Raw genomic sequence first — 17,651 nt, forward strand, 5'->3', positions numbered from 1 at the left:
CACTCCCACAATGCAGAAACGGGTTTCCTTTTCTTTCTGTAAGCCCTCATTACTTCTTCTTCACGTATTTTTCAATCCTCCCTCCCTTCTTTTCTACAACTTTCTCAGCCCCAGCACAGGAGTGTTTTTGCTGTGTATCTTAATGAAGGGTCCGTGTTTGATCAACTGTTTTCTGACAGTGGAAACTTTTTCTCTCAGATTACTCTATAATCATACATTTTGTTGTTTCTTTTTCTCCCCCCATGGAGGCAGATAGCAAAATTGGGATTTCTTTCAATATTAAGGCATCTTGAGTTCCATGGAGTATTAAAAGTGTACACATCTGTGTAACCACTTTTATTAAATTATTTCATTAATATTTTTCATATGCATAATCTTCAAAAATATGTTTTATATTGAAAGTATTTCAAAAGCTATTAAAATTGAATGTTTCAAAAGTGACTTTATGGAGATGAAAGGAAATACTTCTTTGAATTTTTAGGGCAATTTAAATAGGGGAGCTAAAATAGGTTTTAAGAAAAACCCCATGTGCCCAAGCCATTCAAATTGGTAACTAGAACAATGACACAATGTAAGTAGAAGACAGAGCTCTTAATGATTAGCAGTAAAATGCAGTAAATTAGAGAGGCAGGAATGTAATCCTATTGTTGTCAATCTGGTTTACCTTGTGACTGATAAAAACTCAAGAACGCATCGTGACTGGAGAAATTCCTATGGGCTTCTCCAGATTCCTTCTGTCTACCAGTCTTCCAGACCAGGGAAAGCTGGATTGCCCACTAGCTACTTCATGCAGTTAGGCCAACCAGACACACACCTGAAACTTCTAGCCCTTCCAGCCACTTCTGGATTTGAATGGGACATAATACCTTATGAGGAGGGGTATAGCATCACGACTGCCAAAGAGACTGGATATGCAACCTGAAAGTATGGAAAAGTTAACACCAAAAGGTGAGATTTCACCGGTGGGAAACAGGATAAGGAGATCCCTGGGCAGATGCCTGGGGTCCCTCCTATGAACTTCTTCAATCATGATAGTCAGGTAAAACTTCTCTGGATAAGTACTGTATGCCAACTGGCTGCAACTGCCCGTATGACCTGCTATTTCTTTATAGCTCATTGTGACACAGTAGTCAGTGTGCTGACTGCATCGTGTCCCTGTTACCTCACCGTACTTCCATTTTCTCCCACTCTGACTGCACCTTCCTAATAAAACACCAGCGTGTTGATCCTTGCCTCATATTTGTTTGCTGGGGAACCTGGGCTAAAATACATCCCCTACCTTAGAATTTTAGTAACATACATTATATATTTTATAATTGTGAATTGTTAGTAACCAAACACTATCATTCTTCAAGGTATTTTGTAAATACTGAAGGTAATTTTATGGGTTTCAGTATTGTAATGCTGCTTTGTTAAAGCCATCTGTTGACGCTTCTGAAGATGCTAATTATAGTAGCACTTGGAAGCTAATTTCAAGTAGCAATAATGACTGTTCAGATAGTTACCCATTGACTTTTATGGTGTGCTTGACTGTTATTTTCTAGAAAAACATCACTTATTGTGAGTGGCAGGGTCAGGGCTCAGTCCCCCTCCTGACCTTTCCAGGAGCTTGGAGGGGGAAGTCAGAAGCAGGAAGGAAATACTAACTTCTGGAACAAGAGAAATATTGGAAAGATGTGAGAGATATGGTGGTCAAGATACACACCTGTGTGACCTTCAAGATGTGACACCTGTACCAAACTCTGAGACTTCGTTTCAAAAAGAAAGCAAATGGCCCTCAGCATATCTATCTGGGAAAGACTCTGACCTCAGTCTTGTCTTGTTCTGGTTTCTCAGTCATGTATCTGTTCATTTCTCTTTAGTCAACTTCTCCCTTTCAGCTCTACCTCCTATTGGTTTCTTTGGTTGGCATCACTTTGACTTGTAGTCAAGGTTTTGTCACTCAATTTACTCTCTTTGGATTGGTTTTTGATGCTCCATTTTTTCTCTAAGTTCCCTCTTCTACGATTCTTATCTGCTACTCCCTTCTCAGCGTCCACTGAAGACATGACCTGCACCTGATTTGACCTAGGCTTCAGCATTCAAGGGAGAAGAAAGGAGACTGTGTTCGCATTTTTTCTTTCACTTAAATTATTACTAAATTTTTGTTCTTCTCTGTCGCCTTTCTATTTTAAAATGTATGATGTTAAATTTTCTGGAATAGTAATTCTCAGGCTTTTGGGCATTAGGAACCCTTTATACTCTTCAAATTATTGAGATTCCAAATGCCATAAACATTTGCTATATTAGAGATTAGAACAGAATTTTTAAAGTATTAATTAATTAAAAACATAACAATAATAAACCCATTACATTTTGACATAAATAGTATTTTTTATGAAAAATAACTATATTTTCCAAAATTAAAAAATACTTTTGAGAAGAGTAGCATTATTTTGAAAATCTCTTTCCTATCTGGCTTAAGAGAAGAACATTTGATTCTCGTCTGCTTCTGCATTCCATTTGTGGTTTTGTTTCAAGTACAGATAAAAATCTAGCCTTACTCAGATATGCAACTAGAAAAGAGACAGCCTCACATATGCCCTGAAAGAATCTCAGGGATCTTGAAGGGTCCTCTCATCACATTTGAGAACCATTGATCTGGAGTACACTGGGAAAATAATTATCATTTAAAAATTATTTTTAAAAAGAAATTAGTTCTGAATTCAAAGCAAGTAACTATATCAGAAGATTGCCAGTCCAAGCAATCTGGTGTGTTCTCAGCATTTCTACAGTTCAGATGAATTAATTGTCAAATAGCTAAAATGTAATAAAAATGTTTAAAAACTCATCCCAATATGTAATATATGGGACACAGCATGGTAAAAAAAGAAATTTGCTTAAAATGCATAATTTTATTAGAAAAGCATTTGTTTAATATCAATATATCATGTTAAAAAATTAAAGGATCCCACTGACTTACTTTATATTGATTAGAAATCTATGAAAACAAGAAGGAAACCTTATATTACATAAACTCTAAATGTATAGTGAGAATAAATTTGAATACTATCGGTCTTTTTTCCCTGTTTTTAAAAAACTATTATTATTTAAGTACAGTTGGCACACAGTGTTACATTAGTCTTGAATAGTAACAGTCTTAAATAAGAAACACTCAAGTTCTTAAAAATTTTTAAAGCATTATGCGATAATGAACATTATGTTTATTTTGTAATAATGAGGAAACCTTTATTAACCTGAAGCGAAGATTGTGATAAAAATAATCTGTATCCACTGCATGCCTCTTATATGAGGCACCTAAAATAGGCCAACTCATAGAAGTAGATAATAGAATCGTTACCAGTGGGTGCGTGGAGAGGAGGAGTTGTTCAAGGGGGTACAAAGTTACAGTTATCCAAGATGAGTAAATTCCAGAGACTGTTGCACAACATAATGCCTACAGTTAACTATACAGTCTTGTGCATTTAAATGTTTTTTAAGAGGGTAGATCTCATATTAAGTGTTCTTACCACACACACACACACACACACACACACACACCACAACACAAAAGGACACAGGAAACTTTTAGAGGTTATGTTCATTAGTACAAGCATAGAGATATGTCCAAACTCACCAAATTGTATACATTAATTATATGGGGGTTTTTTGGATACCAACTATACCTCAGAGCTGGAAAAAAATAATAAAAAAATAATGAAAATATTCTCTATCCAAATTTTCTTCATAAGCCATCTGCCGAAACTGAAATAGAGCGCACGGCAAGAACTTTTTGGAAGAGATCTGTCATGTCATCTGGCTGTTCTAGAAATGCCTCTCTTTTTTAAAGATCTTTCATTTAATACACGTAGAGTATTAAAAATGGTCCCTGGTAGGTGGCTCAGTTGGTTAAGCGTCCGACTTCAGCTCAGGTCATGATCTCATAGTTCATCGGTTCGGGCCCCACATTGGACTCTGTGCTGACAGCCCAGAGCCTCGAGCCTGCTTCAGATTCTGTGTCTCCCTCTCTTCCCCTCCTCCACTCACACTCTGTCTCACTCTGTCTCTCAAAAATAAATAAATGTAAAAAAAATGTTTTTTAATGGTCACTGGTAGTAGCAGACTCTATTCCCTTTGGCTCTCGCAATTTCAGAGAAAAAGGGAATGCATCTTTCTTGATTATTTGAGCAAAATTTCTGGTGAGGGCCCCGACTGGGATGACTTGGATCTGGTGGGTATTTGTGACTCAACCACGGTGACCAGGGAGGAGTACTTTGATTGGTTTGGCTGGGTTACGTGCCCACCTGTGTGAAAGAAAGGCAGGTGAAGTGATTGACCACCCAGTGGGGTTGGGACAAGGGTTCGTAAGAGAAGTGAAGAGGAGGAGGAGACATAGGTTGAGATGAACTTTTTGCCTTAGTGGTGAGAGTAGTGGTGTTTTAAATAGGGCCAAGCAAGAGGTCTGACAAGTTGTGATCCACATTTGTAACTAGTTCTACTTTATGTCTGAAGCAGAGAAGAAAGACATGCAACTGAAAAAAAAAAAGGTGGAGTAGGAGGAAGGAAGAGACACAAAAAAGCTCAGGAATGAGCCTCTACCAATTTCCCCATTCACCCAGGTGGTTTTTGCTGTTTCTGATTCTCTGCCACAGTTAAGACATTTCTAAGGTGGGAGTTTCTTTCAGTTTTTCTCTTTCATTTTGCCTTCTAGGTGGACAAAAAAATCGTAAGAACTGAGATAGGAGTTCTTCTTCGCCTCTCACATCCAAACATTGTAAGTCATTTTTAATCTTCTATTTCAAAAATTTTTAAAGTTATAGAATGGGGTTTTTCTTCTTTGCTGGCCATGCTATTAATGAGATAGGGATTCTTCCACCACCATTAGGCAGCCGTGGCCTACCCCTTGTCCTTATCTGCTCACATTTTTTAATTCAGCAGCTGAATAAATCTGAAAAAATAATACCCCTCAAAAGAGTCTCAAAATGGACAGATCGGCAATACATGCCATCTTTGTTTTCATGCATGAAAGGGTAACTAAAAATTGAAGTTTTGTTTCACTCTAAGAAAACACTGGCTTCTTCCTTTTGTGTGTCTATCTTATTAATATGCCATTGCTGAAAAAGCCTGTGAAGAAAATGCATTGCTTTCCAAAGTCATTTCAGTCTCCTTTGAGAGAGGATCTACTTCAGAAACAATGTGAAGATTCAAATAAATGATGTACTTCAATGGGGAAAATAACATGTCCTCAGAAGCTCTGCTCTAGGCTATGTCCAGACAAAGGTGCTGAGGGAAAGGTCTGGCAAAAAGCTTTCTGGAGCCAATGAAGTGAAAAGAACAAAATCATTTTCCAGGCCATAACTTGAACTGAGCCAACTACTTAAAGACAATATTTTACTCATTTCTTGAAAAAGTTATGGTGTCTAGGAGGATGACCTACAATGCTTAGTTAGGCTCCAAGCAAAGTGCTTAAAACTTAATGTATGGGTTAGCAATGCAGTCAGCTATAAGTAACAGAAAACTTGAATATGGTAGTGTAAACATGTATTTTCTTATGTTATAATCAGAAGGCAGGCAGTTGCTGGCATTGGTTCAGCTCCTCAGTGATGCTATTCAGGACCCAGACATCTTCCACCCTCACGCTGTTCCTTCATTGTCCTAAATGGCTGCTCCACAGTTTTCACAGGTCTTCAGGCCTATACTCAAGACAAAAAGAACTGGAGCATGCCTGGGTGGCTAGTCGGTTAAGCATCCAACTCTTGATTTCAGCTCAGGTCATGATCTCACAGTTTGTGAGATAGAGCCCTGGGTAGGGCTCTGCACTGACAGCATGGAGCCTGCTTGGGATTCTCTGTCTGCTTCTCTCTCTGCCCCTCCCCTGCTCTCTTTCTATCTCTCTCTCAAAATAAATAATCTCTAAAAGAAAGAAAGAAAGAAAGAAAGAAAGAAAGAAAGAAAGAAAGAAAGAATTGAAAAGGCTTCGCCAGCAGAGTATGATGAGAAGAGTAGAGGCTTTTTCAAAATTTCCAGCTGCATCAGAATTCTCTTCAGATTTTATTGGCCAAATCTGGCCACAAGATCATCCCTCTTCACTGCATGGAACTGGAAAATTGGGGCAGGATTATCCTAGGTGGCTTAGACCAATCATGATCCATAATTTGAAGCTAGGCATCTTGCTTCTCTATACAAAATCTGCTTGCAATAAAGTAGGGGGAGAAGAGCTTTGGGTAAGCAATTAACAAAATTTGCCACATACAGTCACAACTTTTACATTATCCATCTTTTTCTTTCAACAACAAGTCAATGTAGAATTTTCCTCAAATGTGGATGAGTCCTGGTCACTAGATTCTCTGATATACGGAGGAAAATATCCAAAATTGGGTGAGTTATCTGAGTGTGATGCGAGTCTTGTTATAGTCAGTCAGATCACTGCCATCACTACTTTTCTGAAGATCCCTTCATCCACCAGCAACATTTTAGCTGTTGAGAGGTATCCTTTCCATATGGACAGACTTTAACCTGGTCCTGTTCTGCCTCAGACCCCTAATTCCAAGTTCCCTTCCAGGAGAAAGAGGCATTTACATCACTAGCAACCATGATGCTTTCAAATGTCTCAAGAAGCTTTGTTTGTTTGCTTTCGTTTTTTAATTCCAGAGCATTTCAGAAATTTTGATGTTTTGGCAAAATTTAGAAAGTGTTTCTAGGGCAGTTGTCTTTGAATTGTCAAAAAGAAAAATATAAAAACTCAAAAGGACCTTTAAAGAAATGAGGTAGTAACTGGTCAAAACAACCAGAGAGTGAAAAATGGCTACTGTTACCAGAATGTGGAAACTTTATTGATGATGATCCAATATATTGCTATTACAGAGAGTGTTGTTTTAGTCACAGTGTTAGCTCTTTCCTAGAAGGATGAAAATAAGGAATTTCTGATGTATTTTTAATATCTTTCCCCAGATAAAACTTAAAGAGATATTTGAAACCCCTACAGAAATCAGTCTGGTCCTAGAACTCGTCACAGGAGGAGAACTGTTTGACAGGTAAGATGGTCCTAGAAATCTAACTCAAGAAAAGTTTTGTTTCCAGGCACCAAAAAAGTATCAAAGGGAAATTTCTTCTGATGATTTTCATAATGACACATCGTACCACTTGATAAATCCTACCGAAATATATCTTCAGAGGAGTATAGAATGGAAGGAGAGTGTTATTTAATATGATGTGGGTGTGTGAAAATTTGGGATGCTTAGTAAGTGAAAAATGAAACACCGTAATATCCATTTACTCTTGCAAACATTTACTTTCCCATTAAAAACAGAATTTCTAAAGACATACTAAATTTAAATTAAATAGTAACATTCATGAGAATGTTTCATGAAAAAATATTTGATGAAAATTATAGAAAGTTAAACATGTAATAGTATTCTCTGTTATGATCCAAAAGCTTATAAAAATCAATACACTTCAAATGATTTTTTTAAGGCCTTGTTTCTCTATTAGGCTGTTTAGAGTTCCAAGAGGCAGAGTAAAACCTATGTTGTTATGTCCAGTTATAGCCAATTTCAGTTGTCTGGTCATCTGTTCATCACTCGAGGCAGAGGTTTGAGGATGCCAAGGAATATGCCTAAAAACCTGGTGGAGCATAATATAGGCAAACAATATGTACAAGAGACACAACCTTTAAGTTTCCGTGCCTTTCGCACCTTCCCCATTTTTCTGGGACAATTCCCTATTTACCTAGATGGGCTCTTAGGAGCCCTTTGCTGTGCTCTTTTGGGTAGTCAAAAGAGAATGGAATTGGAAGAAGACAAAGTGACTAAGTAGGCATATATGAGGAAGAGTTAGAAGCTGGGTACTAATACAAAGTTCCTGTTGGTTAAGAATGCATTAAGAGAGAAGTAGGCTGCAAAGAGAAGACAGGAGAAAGATTGAGGGAACTACTGATAAAGCATGAGTGCCTGGCACATAGTAAAATCCTCAGTGTTTGCTGAATGAATGAGCAACCACTATAATGAATAGACTGTAAGGAGAGAGAGATCTGAAGGGGATAGGGTTAGAAGGTGTCAGGAGAGGAGCACTCCTATCTTTCCTCCCCACCCAGACTCTACCTAGTTTAATTTGATGCCTGCATGAAGCTTCCAAAGAGATTCATGTTCATTTTCAAAGGTTCTGTCTGTTTTTAATGTTACCTAGTGCAGATTTGGGTCTTCAGATAGGAAGGAGTAAAATGGTCCAGTTTGATTGGAGCTACATGTGTATCTTCAACAGATAAATAATTTTTTTTATATATACATTGAAATGTTCTTGGAACAAGTTATGTGGTTTATCAGACTTTAAAAATTGTATATTTTGGGGCACCTGATGGATCAGTCAGTTGAGCATCCAGCTTTGCCTCAGGTCATGATCTTGCGATTTGTGAGTTCGAGCTCCTATGTCAGGGCTCTCTGCTGTCAGCACAGAGTCTGCTTGGAATCCTCTGTCCCCCTCTCTCTGCCCCTCCCTGACACATGCTCTCTCTCTCTCTCTCTCTCCAAAGTAAATGAATGTTAAAAAGAAAATTGCAACATTTTAATTAAAGGCATATACTTCTTGTGGCATTTGGATTCATGTCTAGATCTTGACTTAAAAGACAAATAGCTAACTAAGAGTGATTTACTTAACCTCTCTGAAACTCAACAAATTTGAAGTGATTCTGTGTTGCTAAGGAAGCTGAGATACTGATCCACTGTAAGAATAAAGACCATCATGTTTCCTTATGTTTAGTGAAGACTCTTCTAGACTGATTAACTTGAATGCTACCAGAATTTGCCAGAAATGGCTTCTTTTTTAACACCTCTATAGCTAACTCTTTCATGGACGTATTTCTTCTTTAGGCACATTAATAGAGTCAATTTATAGTTCAATTCTGCTGCCTTTGGAGTAAGAAGGTCTCTCTAAGGAGAACTAACATATTATCTGCTAATTATAGTCTATCAGAGAGAAATGCCATGTTCTTTAACTGTAAATAACTACAGGACAGGAATGGCACACTAAAGCCATCATCTACCAATAGCACTTACTATTTACCTTCTTACCTCTATTTGTTCAAACTATTTTGGAATTAAGCCTTTCTGTCCCTCTCCAACCTTTCATGAAAAGATTCTGTTCTCTCATCTTGTAGTAGTCTAGTTGATTTGATGAGACAGAGTTAATTCAGCTCTAGATAAAAATGAAAAACTAAATACTGTCGAGAAATTTCATTTACAGAGGTAAATGGACGAAATATTCAGATTTAGCAGAAGACATCTAAAGAATGGCAGACAGCCAGTAAAGCACTCAATCACTTAAAAACTCTTAGTGGTCTTAGATCCCAGACTTTTTTCCCCCTTGAATGTTGTTGTCCACATATCTATTGCCATATCTGAGATGAACTTGGTTTCTCCATTAGATTACTTAATTCTACAGTTATCTTTAAAATTGTATCAAGTTGAAAATATACCCTGTGTTATTATCCATGTATTTCTTTCTTTCTTGAGAGTTAAAAATCATAATACTGTTTTGTTTTGTTTTTTCCTGTACTTCAGTCAGAACCAAATTCATTTAATTGCAATGATCAAAATTCATTCCTGGTCTAATGATGACGTTAATAGTTTCTAATAAATTAACTAATGGAACAATTGATGAAGAGATGATTGTGTTAGCCCATTAGAGCCAAAATGTTTGCATTTTAGTAGCAAAAAAATCTATTCCATGGTGCTTCTAAAAAACTAAACATAGTAAAAATTCAAGTGGAATCTGCTGTTGCATGTAGAATATAAATAGTAAAGTGCACAGGACAATTGATTAAAAATTTTGGAATCAAGTCAGTGATTTTTTTTGTGTACAAGAAAATCCCCCCAGAAAGCCCTTTACAAAATTGAGACATGATGGGAAAAAGAAAGCTCCAGAGGTTTTCTGCTTCATCTTTCTCAATCTAATCATCTTCTTAGAAATTCACTGCATTTTTTAAATTGACAAAGTGTGAGATTGTTTGCTTTAAGAGTAAATTTTCCTTTTTTTTTTCAGAGAATGATTGTATTTTAAAGCAGCCAAGTTAGAAGTATACTTATAGTCTTCTAATTATATTTTTGAAGAAGTATTTTTTCCTGATTTTTGTCTAACTCCAGTATCAGAATATGTTATGGATTTTTAAATTGCCTCGCTTTTTCTGTTTTCACCTTGGGTTTTTGCTTGCCTGATTATGCTTGCTTAGATGCCAAACATTACATATAAAACATTTTGGAATATGAGGCTTTAAATGCTGTAACCTTCCAAAAAAGCAGATTTTCTTTTGCAGGCAGTTAAGGTAAGGAGCAGATCACTTTAATTAAATCAGGTATTTGGTTGATTCAAAGTGGAGCTTCCTGAAGGGAGATCTAGTTCTTATCAACTCCTACTCATAGGGTTTTGATCTTTAAGGGTTCCAATTTAAGCCAGGAGTTGTTCCAAGCCCTTTTTCTTGACACACCCTAAATGCCAGCTTCTGTTCCTTCCATCTTGTGAGATGGCCAGAAGCTTTGTTCATCTTTTCAGCCTGTTAGCTACTGATATTGAAGCAGTAAATGCCTTTAAAGGGAAAGCGGAGGCATCAGATGTTAAGTTTGCTTTGCTGGGTTTTTTCTTCCCTCCTGGACCTTGGCTCCTAAATCCTTCACTTTCTTGGTAACTCTGATGTCTTCAAATATATTAAAAAAAAATTATTTAGCTTGTTTTCATTGTTCTTGCCTGGAGGCTTGTCTACCCCACTGTTGCTGAGAACAAAAAATCAATATATTTGGTTTTAAAATTCCTTTCCCAGATGCTCATGTGTTCTCCTCTTTTATATCAAGGTAAGGAGGATGAAAAAGCATTGTCCCCACTTTACAGATGTGGCAACTGAGGATGAGTAAAGGTAAATGATTTTCCCAAATTAGGTATCCAGACTATGTTCTGGTCCAGCTCTGCCTTCTCATATGGCCCCACTGTCTTTCTTATTAAATCCAGTTAGTTCCTTTCGAATCATTTCCCAGAGAGCAAACTCATGTTTATTCTATTTATGGAGAATCCATGATGTATTGGTTGGTTCTATGCAAAGCTATATATGTATTTAACCCACTCAATCGCTCTTCAAGTGTTTTGAGGTATTATTCTAATCTTTTCAAGAGAATAAACTGAAGAAATTAAGCCATAAAGCCAAGCTTGAAACTCCTATCTATTTGACTGCAAACTTTTTTTTAAGTTCTCCAAACTGAAAATATTCTTTTTAAAAACTGCAAGTGGTCAGTAAGCAAGAGAAGTAGTAGTTATGTTTGGGAACTATGCGTTGACCCTTTTAATCACCTGACAGAGTCCTAGTATATCAGCCCCAACAGTCATCTCCACTTGAATATTTCAGGGTTCTTAGTGTTGGCAGAAATGGAATTTTAAGGACATGGTCATTAGAAAAATTTCTAGAAATAGAACTTAGGGTTTTCCTTGCCCAGTCTCCACAGAGTCGTACCATGGTTGGTATTGTGGTTAAACCAAACTCAGATTATGTCTGAATTTATAAAGACTGTCGTGTCAAAAATTGATCATTGTTATTAAAGTGAAAAATCCATAAGATCTGTCTGAAAAGGATAATTAGTTACTATAACGAGTGCCTGTTGGTGTCCTGGAAATGGTTGGGCATTTTACTAAGCGTGATCTCATTTAATCCTCACGGCAACACATGTACAAGGTAGGCCTTGATGTATACATTTTATTGACCGGATAACTGAGGATTAGAGAGGTCTATTAACTACTGTTAGGTCACTCAGCTTATACTGGGTCTACAACAATAGTTTAATGGGATTGGAATCAAGTATGTCAGATTCCAAAGCATATGACTATTCTAGCATGTCATGCTGCTGCTATGTAAGCAAATGCAAACACTCTTAGTACTTAAAAATAGAACTTCAAAATAGTAATGAGATATTTTGTCTTACTTCAGTGGGGGCTTAACTTAAATATTAATATGTATATATTCAACCATGGATATTTAAAAAAATTTTCAATTAAAAATTTTTTTAATGTTTTATTTTTATTTTTGAGAGAGAGAGGAAGAGAGAGAGAGAGTAAGCAGAGGAGGGGCAGAGAGAGAGGGAGACACAGAATCCCAAGCAGACTTCAGGCTCTGAGCTGTCAGCACAGAGCCCTGTGTGGTGTCGAACTTGCGAACCAGGAGATCATGACCTGAGCTGAAGCCGGAGACTTAACTGACTGAGCCACCCAGGTGCTTCCAACCATGGATATTTTAAATACATCTTCTCTTTAAGCAGTTTTATCTGGCTATATGTGAAGAAAATATATACTTTGATTTGGACCAGATTTATAGTCTTTCTAGCAGCTGGGCTATAAAGGGAAGGATAAAGGTGAGGTAGTAGTAGGAGACACAGGATAAATGGAGGTTTATTTATTATTTTAAGCTGGCACACTGGGAACACATTTATTTGCTGATAGGAAGGAACCCACAAGTTGGAGAGGTAGGAAACATCTATGTGAGAGGGACTTATATATGGAACAACATGCCGGGGAATAGGGGAATAAGATCTGGAGGCAGATAAAAGGATTTGTTTAAAGTAGAAAAAGTTTCTTCTGAAGCAGAGTCAAGAGGCAGAAGACTCAAAGAACCTGGAGTAGTCACAACAATGTTGCAAAAGAAGAACACAGTTAGAGGATTTACTGTTGGGGCTGGAATATAATTCTGCTCTACTTACAAACTAGTAAATTAGCCTGTTATACCTTCATGGGTGTTGGAAAAAGATATGAGACTCCTGGGTCGGAGACAAAGGACTTTGCTACTCACAGCACATCATGGGCATCAGCAAGTTTTTGTCATTTCCCTTCACCCTGCAAATTCCACAGGGGCAGCACTGCAGGCATGGATGGATGCCTGCATATGGCGTGTGCTGTGTTCCAGGAGAGAAAATAACTTAACTGTACATGAACTGGCAAATGAGCAAACAAAATGTGCAATACTATTCATCAATGAATAAGAATGTTCCTTCAATACATGCTACAACATACATGGGCCTCAAAAACATTATGCTAAGTAAAACAAACAAACACACAGGAAAGACTGCATATTGTATGTCTCCATTTATATGGAATTTCCAGAAGGGTCACATCAATAGAGACCAAAAGCAAAGCTGTGGTTGCCTAGGGCTGGGAATAGGAATGTGTTGGGGGAAGGGAGGGTAGTTTAAGTAGTTCAGACTTGATAAGCTCTATTTTAACAGTATTGTAGAAAAGAAATTTATCTCCTAACAATGGCTGGGAGACAGTGGACTAGGGCATTTGAAGGAAATGAAGTTTGTTAGCAGGAATGTGAGAACAGACTAAGGCAAAAAAAAGGATTTTTTATTTTTATTTTTAAAATTTATTTATTTATTTTTTAAATATGAAATTTACTGTCAAATTGGTTTCCATACAACACCCAGTGCTCATCCAAAAAGGGGCCCTCCTCAATACCCACCACCCACCCTCCCCTCCCTCTCACCCCCATCAACCCTCAGTTTGTTCTCAGTTTTTAACAGTCTCTTATGGTTTGGCTCTCTCCCTCTCTAACCTCTTTTTTTTTTCTTCCCCTCCCCCATGGACTTCTGTTAAGTTTCTCAGGATCCACATAAGAGTGACCATACGGTATCTGTCTTTCTCTGTATGACTTATTTCACTTAGTATAACACTCTCCAGTTCCATCCACGTTGCTACAAAAGGCCATATTTCATTCTTACTCATTGCCAAGCAGTACTCCATTGTGTATATAAACCACAATTTCTTTATCCATTCATCATTTGATGGACATTTAGGCTCTTTCCATAATTTGGCTATTGTTGAGAGTGCTGCTATAAACATTGGGGTACAAGTGCCCATATGCATCAGTTCTCCTGTATCCCTTGGGTAAATTCCTGCAGTGCTATTGCTGGGTCATAGGGTAGATCTATTTTTAATTTTTTGAGGAACCTCCACACTGTTTTCCAGAGCGGCTACAGCACTTTGCATTCACACCAGTGCAAGAGGGTTCCTGTTTCTCCACATCCTCGCCAGCATCTATAGTCTCCTGATTTGTTCATTTTAGCCACTCTGACTGGTGTGAGGTGATATCTGAGTGTGATTTCCCTGATGAGGAGTGACATTGAGCATCTTTTCATGTGCCTGTTGGGCACCTGGATGTCTTCTTTAGAGGAGTGTCTATTCATGTTTTCTGCCCATTTCTTCACTGGATTATTTGTTTTTCGGGTGTGGAGTTTGGTGAGCTCTTTATAGATTTTGGATACTAGCCCTTTGTCCGATATGTCATTTGCAAATATCTTTTCCCATTCCATTGGTTGCCTTTTAGTTTTGTTGACTGTTTCCTTTGCAGTGCAGAGGCTTTTTATTTTCATGAGGTCCCAATAGTTCATTTTTGCTTTTAATTCCCTTGCCTTTGGGGATGTGTCAAGTAAGAAATTGCTGCAGCTGAGGTCAGAGAGGCTTTTTTCCTGCTTTCTCCTCTAGGGTTTTGATGGTTTCCCGTTTTACATTCAGGTCCTTGATCCATTTTGAGTTTGTTTTTGTGAATGGTGTAAGAAAGTAGTCTAGATTCATCCTTCTGCATGTTGCTGTCCAGTTCTCCAGCACCATTTGTTAAAGAGACTGTCTTTTTTCCATTGGATATTCTTTCCTGCTTTGTCAAAGATGAGTTGGCCATACGTTTGTGGGTCTAGTTCTGGGGTTTCTATTCTATTCCATTGGTCTATGTGTCTGTTTTTGTGCCAATACAATGCTGTCTTGATGATTACAACTTTGTAGTAGAGGCTAATGTCTGGGATTGTGATGTCTCCTGCTTTGGTGTTCTTCTTCAAAATTACTTTGGCTATTCGGGGCCTTTTGTGGTTCCATATGAATTTTAGGATTGCTTGTTCTAGTTTCTAGAAGAATGCTGGTGCAATTTTGATTGGGATTGCATTGAATGTGTAGATAGCTTTGGATAGTATTGACATTTTGACAATATTTATTCTTCCAATCCATGAGCACGGAATGTTTTTCCATTTCTTTATATCTTCTTCAATTACCTTCCTAAGCTTTCTATAGTTTTCAGCATACAGATCTTTTACATCTTTGGTTAGATTTATTCCTAGGTATTTTATGCTTCTTGGTGCAATTTTGAATGGAATCAGTTTCTTTATTTGTCTTTCTGTTGCTTCATTGTTAGTGTATAAGAATGCAACTGATTTCTGTACATTGATTTTGTATCCTGAAACTTTGCTTAATTCATGTATCGTTCTAGCAGACTTCTGGTGGAGTCTATCGGATTTTCCATGTATAATATCATGTCACCTGCAAAAAGTGAAAACTTAACTTCATCTTTGCCAATTTTGATGCCTTTGATTTCCTTTTGTTGTCTGATTGCTGATGCTAGAACTTCCAACACTATGTTAAACGACAGCGGTGAGAGTGGACATCCCTGTCGTGTTCCTATCTCAGGGAGAAAGCTTTCAGTTTTTCCCCATTGAGGATGATGTTAGCTGTGGGCTTTTCATAAATGGCTTTTATGATCTTTAAGTATGTTCCTGCTATCCCGACTTTCTCGGGGGTTTTTATTAAGAAAGGATGCTGAATTTTGTCACATGCTTTTTCTGCATTGATTGACAGGATTATATGGTTCTTACCTTTCCTTTTATTAATGTAATGTATCACATTGATTGATTTGCGAATGTTGAACCAGCCCTGCATCCCAGGAATGAATCCCACTTGATCATGGTGTATAATTCTTTTTATATGCTGTTGAATTCGATTTGCTAGTATCTTATTGAGAATGTTTGCATCCATATTCATCAGGGATATTGGCCTGTAGTTCTCTTTTTTACTGGGTCTCTGTCTGGTTTAGGAATCAAAGTAATACTGGCTTCATAGAATGAGTGGAAGTTTTCCTTCCTTTCTATTTTTTGGAACAGCTTGAGAAGGATAGGTATTATCTCTGCCTTAAGTGTCTGGTAGAATTCCCCTGGGAAGCCATCTGGTCCTGGACTCTTAGTTGTTGGGAGATTTTTGATAACTGATTCAGTTTCTTTGCTGGTTATGGGTCTGTTCAAGTTTTCTATTTCTTCCTGTTTGAGTTTTGGAAGTGTGTGGGTGCTTAGGAATTTGTCCATTTCTTCCAGGTTGTCCAGTTTGTTGGCATATAAATTTTCATAGTATTCCCTGATAATTCCTTGTATTTCTGAGGGATTGGTTGTAATAATTCCATTTTCATTCATGATTTTATCTATTTGGGTCATCTCCCTTTTCTTTATGAGAAGCCTGGCTAGAGGTTTATCAATTTTGTTTATTTTTTCAAAAAACCAACTCTTGGTTTCGTTGATCTGCTCTACAGTTTTTTTAGATTCTATATTGTTTATTTCTGGTCTGATCTTTATTATTTCTCTTCTTCTGCTGGGTTTGGGGTGTCTTTGCTGTTTTGCTTCTATTTCCTTTAGGTGTGCTCTTAGATTCCGTATTTGGGATTTTTCTTGTTTCTTGAGATAGGCCTGGATTGCAATGTATTTTCCTCTCAGGACTGCCTTCGCTGCATGCCAAAGCTTTTGGATTGTTGTATTTTCATTTTCGTTTGTTTCCATATATTTTTTAATTTCTTCTCTAATTGCCTGGTTGACCCACTCATTCTTTAGTAGGGTGTTCTTTAACCTCCATGCTTTTGGAGGTTTTCCAGACTTTTTCCTGTGATTTCAAGTTTCATAGCATTGTGGTCTGAAAGTATGCATGGTATGATCTCAATTCTGGTATACTTATGAAGGGCTGTTTTGTGACCCAGTATGTGATCTATCTTGGAGAATGTTCCATGTGCACTCGAGAAGAAAGTATACTCTGTTGCTTTGGGATGCAGAGTTCTAAGTATATCTGTCAAGTCCATCTGATCCAGTGTATCATTCAGGGCCCTTGTTTCTTTATTGATCCTGTGTCTAGATGATATATCCAATGTTGTAAGTGGGGTATTAAAGTCCCCTGTGATTACCACATTCTTATCAATAAGGTTGCTTATGTTTGTGATTAATTTTTTTATATATTTGGGGGCTCCAGTATTCGGTGCATAGACATTTATAATTGTTAGCTCTGCCTGATGGATAGACCCTGTAATTATTATATAATGCCCTTCTTCATCTCTTGTTACAGCCTTTAATTTAAAGTCTAGTTTGTCTGATATAAGTATGGCTACTCCAGCTTTCTTTTGAGATCCAGTAGCATGATAGATAGTTCTCCATGCCCTCACTTTCAATCTGAAGATGTCCTCAGGTCTAAAATGAGTCTCTTGTAGACAGCAAATAGATGGGTCTTGTTTTTTTATCCATTCTGATACCTTATGTCTTTTGGTTGGAGCATTTAGTCCATTTGCATTCAGTGTTATTATTGAAAGATATGGGTTTAGAGTCATTGTGATGTCTGTAGGTTTCATGCTTGTAGTGATGTCTCTGGTACTTTGTCTCACAGGATCCCCCTTAGGATCTCTTGTAGGGCCGGTTTAGTGGTGAGGAATTTCTTCAGTTTTTTTGTTTTTTTTGGGAAGACCTTTATCTCTCCTTCTATTCTAAATGACAGACTTGCTGGATAAAGGATTCTCGGCTGCATATTTTTTCTGTTCATCACATTGAAAATATCCTGCCATTCCTTTCTGGCCTGCCAAGTTT

At 37.4% G+C, this 17,651-nt stretch overlaps 1 protein-coding gene across 1 annotated transcript in view; it reads left to right on the forward strand.

Moving 5' to 3' along the window:
* Positions 1–17,651, forward strand: part of CAMK4 (calcium/calmodulin dependent protein kinase IV) — a 225,476-nt gene that overhangs the window by 131,409 nt on the left and 76,416 nt on the right. Inside the window, exons 4-5 of the mRNA XM_049647708.1 lie at positions 4,691–4,753; positions 6,931–7,013. Of these exons, the coding sequence (XP_049503665.1) occupies positions 4,691–4,753; positions 6,931–7,013 (146 nt within the window). The remainder of the gene's footprint in view (positions 1–4,690; positions 4,754–6,930; positions 7,014–17,651) is intronic.

Source organism: Panthera uncia, assembly GCF_023721935.1.
Source record: "Panthera uncia isolate 11264 chromosome A1 unlocalized genomic scaffold, Puncia_PCG_1.0 HiC_scaffold_17, whole genome shotgun sequence".
NCBI lineage: Eukaryota > Metazoa > Chordata > Mammalia > Carnivora > Felidae > Panthera > Panthera uncia.